This window comes from Mytilus trossulus, chromosome 8 (assembly GCF_036588685.1).
Source record: "Mytilus trossulus isolate FHL-02 chromosome 8, PNRI_Mtr1.1.1.hap1, whole genome shotgun sequence".
Taxonomy (NCBI): Eukaryota; Metazoa; Mollusca; class Bivalvia; order Mytilida; family Mytilidae; genus Mytilus; species Mytilus trossulus.
In genome coordinates, this window is record NC_086380.1 from 21,383,568 (window position 1) to 21,390,381 (window position 6,814).

The following is a 6,814-nucleotide window of genomic DNA, read 5'->3' on the forward strand; positions in this document are numbered from 1 at the left end:
AAGGCTGTCGCTGGGAATGTTGCCATCTCGAAAAGTGTTAAATACCTGTCTACAATGCTTTTTATTTCAAATATGTCAAAGGACGCATATCATTGCTTCCTTTGGAACAGGATCTGCTAACCCTTCCAGAGAGACGGAGATTACTGCTTTTTGTGGGTTCTAGTTAATTCGTCCTTAGTTATCCATGACTCCTTTTGTTAATTGTTTATCCTTTGTTGTTTTAATATTTCGATCTCGTTGTATCTTCTCATTCAGATAGGTAAACTAATTTAATGTTTTACTGACATGATTATCTTATCTTGAATAAAAGAAAAAGCTATTTAAAAAATCAATAGAGATAAATCTAATGAAACTTACAATTCGTGCGTCTTAATAAAACAATAACTTAATTAGCTCAAAGTTTTCTCTTTAGTAAATAATGTCAGATATTAAACCTAAATACCTCCAAATATGGGAATAATAAACGCATTTAACCCTACAATGTATACCCTTATGTTAGACACAAGTAGCCTAGCAGTCAGCAATTCTTACTCGTATGTTATGCACAAGAAGCCTGGCAGTCAGCCATACTTACACGTATGTTAGGCACAAGAAGCCTGGCAGTCAGCAATAGTTTGAAAATTGTTCCCATTTCCTTCACATCCACCGTATATAAATTCTTCACATTGTGCAGTTTGACTTTTGTAATAATATCTTGTAAAAGATGCCTTACATGGTCCTGGGTCAGGCTTTAGATTACAAACTGCAAATAATTATGAAGAGGTGAGTAAAAAATAATTAAACAGAAAAGGTAAACCCAATTCAATTATTGATAAATATATTGAAACAAATTAAATGGTCATACGTACCAGTAAACAACTAACAACAAAACAGCAAACCGAAAATATTTACTTATAAATTATACGATCTAGGGACTTTTTATGTATACATTTGAAGGGGGTTCATGTACTTTTAAATTGTACCCTTAGTTTATACGAAAGTATATGTAAACATTGTCTGATTCCTATTTATACACTGACCTGAATACATATATATTCATATTGTTACGGAAGAAAAAGTTCTGTTTTTGTTGTTATTTTATCGTTTTAATGATCTTTAAAGCAACGTTTCTCCCACTCATTTGAAGAAACTTTGTGTCTAACATATTCTAAAGATATTTGTTGTTATTTAACTACACCTCTTGCACTACATCTAACCTCATCGTTTTGATTGACCTGTACATGAAGCATGTATTTAACTTCTTTTTTTTGTTTATAGATTCGTACTGCAAGGAACATTGGAAAAGAATGTACACTATATATATCAACTATGTTAAAAGCGTTTAACTATTTATAAGATAACAATGGAAACATCTGAGAAAATTCTACATCTAACAACACTTTTTATGAAGCACAACAATAATATATTGTTTTAGTAAGTTTTACTCGTAAAATGAATCGGTCATGTATAATGATTATCTTTTAAACTTTACAAAATTACTCAACTACAAGGAAAATTTAGAAAGGAAAGTCCTCAATCAAATGTCAAAATCAAAAGCTTAAACACACCAAACTAATGCATAACAACTGTACTCTTCCTGATTTGGTACAGCCATGTCTCTTGTGTAGAAAATGATGGACAACACCTGGTTTTAAAGCTATCTTAACCTCTCACTCGCATCAAAAACAAAGTTATTGTACTTGATACTTTAAAATCTCAAAAAACAAATAATTTGTTTTTTCTTAAATTCCATTATATGTTAAATGTCCACGTTTATATTTAACATTACTTATTTGAAAACACTTACCACAATGTTTGCACACTTACCACAATGTTTGCAAACTTACCTGTACAACAATGTTTGCACACTTACCACAATGATTAATGCACACTTCTTTTGTTCTGAAATTGTTTGCATTGCCTTCACAGCCACCAAACGTAAACTCTTCACATTGTTCTGTCTTTGAGTTGAAGAAAAATCTTATATCTGTTTCACCACAGGGTCCAGAGTCTTTGCGTTGGTTACAAACTTCAAACCAAATCATTTCATTAAAGTGTCACCACATACAGGTATATTTCTTAGGTTTGCAGAACATTTTATATAAATTGATACTGAAATGTCGAGTGGAGAAATATCGTAGTTCATAAGTATTGGCGGTGGAATTAGATTCTGTCATAAACTTTATTATATTTTCCTTTTGATGGTCAACAAGATGTGTCCTTTTAATATGACGTTAGCATCTATAATACAACTACCCTAAATCTAAAGTTTCACAACAACATTCATCCACATTTATTATATAATTAATGTATTGATGAGTGTAAAAGCGAATAACAAAAGCAGAAACACCTTTTAAAGAGAGTCGAAAGCTACCAAAGGGACATGCAAAGTCATAACCCGAAATAAACTGACAACGTCATGAATAAAAACCAACATTACACACAATGCAAAATAGGAAACTTAAGACTTAGCTCTAACCTCACCACAATTTCGGGTATTCTTAGATGCTAAGTACGAAACAATAAAAAGACCCTGTCTCACATATATCAGCTGTATTAACTAGATAAACATTAAAGAATGAACATGCAATGTCAGTTGTGTTTGAAAATTGTGCACTACTAGTAAAGACACTGTAGTTTGTGTCACTCTTCTCCTTTACAAAAATAAACCCGGAAATCATGGATTTTTTTCATCTGGTCAAAGCTTCCATTTAAGGATGTTTGCTTCTCCATTTTGTTTCTTTTTTGTCAGATTTTCAGAATCCTCTGGTTTTATCCATGTATTGTCATTAAAAAATTGGCCCACTAACCCCAACTTTACTTTTTATAATATAATTACATAAAGTTTAAAAAGCCATATTTCAGCATTTTATAAAATATTTGTTATTTTCATTGTGTTTGAAACAAATAAGGTGCCAAATATAAATATTTGGAAAGTCTAGAGAGAATATTTTCCCGCCACATTTTCAATGGCTATATCTCGAAAACGAGCACACGGTCTACATTTTGTTTTTTTTTACTTTTTAGGTTTTTTTTTATACTATCAACTAATAATAGTCGTTTAAAAAGCTTGTTATTTTTTAACAGAGAAGCGAACATCCTTAAATTATTAAAAAAAATATATTTATTCTAAAACGTCCGGCGAAAGACTTAAGACTGAAAGAACTTTTATTAGCCATTTGTTCTAAACCAATATCAAACTGCACTCACCATTTTTCTTTATTGTTGTTCCACCTGTACCTCCCTGAGCACAGTTTACCCCGGACTGAACAAGAACACTAATTACAAAGAAGATAAACATGAGTATTTTAAAATGGAGTTCCATGATTAAAATAAAATATTATTAGCAACTTTGCATGCTTATTTAATATTTAGCTAACACACCAGCTGCGATATAAAACGTGTTGTGCTCTGAAAGGGGAAGTAATGTACAATAACGATTGGTTGATATTCAACCAATTAAATCTTAGCAAGCATTTTAACAAGGAAGAATTTTTTTACTAACATTTTTTATAACAATATGTTGTTATTGTCAATGAATGCCATAAAAAAACATATATCAAAATTGTAGATATGACACAATGAAGAGAGATGAGAAAATTCTATTCTTCCCATTTAGAAACTAACTGAGCCATCATTTTCTATATTACCGCTTGTTATGCCCCACCTACGATAATAGAGGGGCATTGTGTTTTCTGGTCTGTGCGTCCGTTCGTCCGTCTGTCTGTTCGTCCCTCTGTCCCGCTTTAGGTTAAAGTGTTGGTCAAGGTAGTTTTTGATGAAGTTGAAGTCCAATCAACTTGAAACTTAGTACACATGTTCCTTTTGGTATGATCTTTCTAATGTTAAAGCCAAATCAAACTATTGACCCCATTTTCACGGTCCACTGTACATAGAAAATGAAAGTGCATGTTTCAGGTTAAAGTTTTTGGTCAAGGTAGTTTTCGATGAAGTTGAAGTCCAATCAACATAAAACTTAGTACACATGTTCCCTATGATATTATCTTTCTAATTTTAATGCCTAATTATATTTTTAATCCAATTTCATGGTCTAATCCAATTTCATGGTCTAATCCAATTTCATGGTCTAATCCAATTTCATGGTCCATTGAACATGGAAAATGATAGTGCGAGTTGGGCGTTCGTGTACTGTGGAAACATTCTTGTTTTGTTATTTGGTATCATACATTTTTTTTCTTCAGAAAATGTTAAAGAAGCTACGAAATTAAGGTGTCCCTTACTTTTAAACGACCAATTTGTCCACAGTTCTTGCAATTTTACAATGAGATTTTCAGGCAGTTATTGACAGTTTTGTTTAAAATTTGTTTGCTGATTTACTTAATAATTTGCAAAAATATCCTCGTATCAGTGCTCATCGATGCAGATATGTCACAATTGAGATCAAGTATTGAATACCGCTTCGTGCGTATCATTTGAACTTCAGTCTTTTTCAATTGACTTACAAATAGAGAGATATAGTATGATTTCCGGCATATTTGCTATTCGTTCTTTTTATTTAGTACATAAATTTGGTCGTTACTTTTCTCGTTCTTATTGTTTTACATTTGTCCTTTTGGGGCTTTTTAAAGCTAGATGGTTATGCGGTATGGGATTTGTTCAGTACAGTGCCATATAGTTGTTAATTTCAGATGCATTTGATGTCTAGTGGAGAGTTGTCTCATTGACATTCTTATCACATCTTTTTTTTCATATCTGCCCGAATCCAAACAAAATATTTCAAAAATTAAAGTCATCCTACGGACTAACAATGAAAAGCAAGGGTAGGCCAAAAAAGGAATATCTCAACAAAAATGGGAACACTCATTTGGGAAAAACCAAGGTCGTTAGTTAAGATACAAAACAAATTTAAAGCCCCAAGTGTCCCAATTCAAGTTATATATATATATATACCTAAACGTGTATGCAAATAGTCCTAGAACACAGACTTATAGATGTGTTAAAAACAGTTAAGTTGATTCTTAATATAATTGTTTTTTTATTTGATTTTGAAAATTCGCAACTTGATATGATATAAAGTTAATACGAGAAAGTAGAATAAGTTATTTCAAGAGAGTTTCACAAATAAGCTCGTTTGCGATGAATTTCACGCAAGCTAACTATTCTTGTGTAGTAAACAAAGATGATTTTTGATGGCTTTTGTGTAAAATTATTTAAGTAAAACTCTTTCATATCCCTTTTTAAAATACATAAATTGGTATAAAAGATTACTATTGGCCAGGATTTTTTTTCTTTTATCAACAGATTAAGAAGATATGGGATACTTCTATCTTAATCTCGTTCTGCCTTTTAAAGGTAAACAGTTGGAAATCATGTTAACTGGAGACATTTATTTTTGTTCAATCAGCACACTATACTACAAGATGATGCGATACCCTCAATGAATCATTTCTGCTAAGTGTTGGTTGGAAATTGATACTTTGTTTCAAAGACCAAAAATGCGTTAAAAATAATGTTTCAAAGAGAGGAGCTGCCAACAACCAAGTAGAACCATAAGGCCTTAATATTGGCCAAAAATCTGGACACCAACAAATAAAGTTATCTTATAAATAATTTGAAATCAATTTAAAATAAATGAAAATTATACTCATAATCACAATATGATTTTTATCTTCTTTGGTGCTTTTTATTTTTATAATTCCAAAAGGACAAATGTCGTTTAATTTATTAATAGTTAAATAAAACAACAAGATACTACTTACGTGTGAATGCACTTTGTAACATCTTCATTGATTGAAGACAAAATATTATAGTTTACATTTCCAATGATCTTAAGTAACAAGCATTGACCTATTTGATTAATCTAAATATTTGTGATACAAATGTCCAAAATTGATTTTATCTTAATTTTTCCAGATCTTCCGGGATAAAAACGTTCATAAAACAAGTGGTAACTTCATTTATATACCAAAGGGTATTTCCATGACCCTAACAAATTATATACATATATACATGGTTTTTTTGTATGAGTTTCCAACAGCCAAGTAGAGCTCTAAGGCTTAAATGTTTATAAAACATTCTGGAAATTGATAAATAACGTAGTTTCTAAATGAATTCAAATCAAATGAACATAAACGATGATTAAACTCATACTCACAACAGGGAAACAAAAATATAACATGTCTCTTCTTTGATACTATTCATTTTTATAATTCTAATATGGCAATTAGTATCCATAAACACAAAACCATCAATCCAATTATGTATTCAAAGTTGTCCATTGTACAAAAACAGAGATCCATCGGAAGGGTTATATAAATGTCGTTGAATTTATTAATAACATTTAGATATAGTGGAATTAAACAATAAGATATTGCTTACGTATTGATCAATACATAATGTAACATCTTCATTGATTAAATATAAAGTTTGTTTTTATCTTTCATGTCATTTCACAAGCTATTGACAAATGGTATTTATATACTTATTTTTTTTATTATTGACAGTACAACCATGCATAAATTTGAAACAATCTGTTTCCTTTATATTTTTATCACATTTTAGGTGAAATAATATACTGTGGTTTCTTTTCATATTGATAATTTAACTATCTCGATTGGATAAATCCGATAATCCACGAGTAACTATGTAAACTCTGTTTCTCTAATGATTAAAAAGACATTTCCTTTTTTTTTGTTAACCGAAAATCCCCTTCGAGTGCCTTTCACATTGCACGAAGTTGTTAATTTCATTAACACCTGTTATCAAACTTTGATTCATCCAGTTAGCTTAAAAGGTCATGACCCTTAAAATCATCCAATGATCTTTTGAGATCATCAGCAACCACACGTTGATTAAATTTTTTTATACAATGGGT

General features: G+C 30.7%; 1 protein-coding gene across 1 annotated transcript; it reads right to left on the reverse strand.

Annotated features, from left to right (window-relative positions):
- Nucleotides 1-580: 580 nt before the first annotated feature.
- Nucleotides 581-3,365, reverse strand: LOC134681731 (BPTI/Kunitz domain-containing protein-like). The gene is made up of 3 exons (XM_063541366.1): nt 3,190-3,365; nt 1,853-2,008; nt 581-742 (listed from the first exon to the last, which is right to left on the reverse strand). The coding sequence occupies exons 1-3, from the start codon at nt 3,302-3,304 to the stop codon at nt 582-584; spliced, it is 432 nt and encodes a 143-aa protein (XP_063397436.1). The 5' UTR covers nt 3,305-3,365; the 3' UTR covers nt 581.
- Nucleotides 3,366-6,814: the final 3,449 nt, after the last annotated feature.

What these genes read in the sequence shown, in the direction of transcription:
- LOC134681731 (XM_063541366.1), bottom strand. Translation starts at nt 3,304, where the DNA reads ATGGAACTCCATTTTAAAATACTCATGTTTATCTTCTTTGTAATTAGT. An exon ending in AACAACAATAAAGAAAAATG is followed by an intron (nt 2,009 to 3,189) that starts GTGAGTGCAGTT and finishes TTTGGTTTGAAG; the next exon opens with TTTGTAACCAACGCAAAGAC. An exon ending in AGTGTGCATTAATCATTGTG is followed by an intron (nt 743 to 1,852) that starts GTAAGTGTGCAA and finishes AATTATTTGCAG; the next exon opens with TTTGTAATCTAAAGCCTGAC.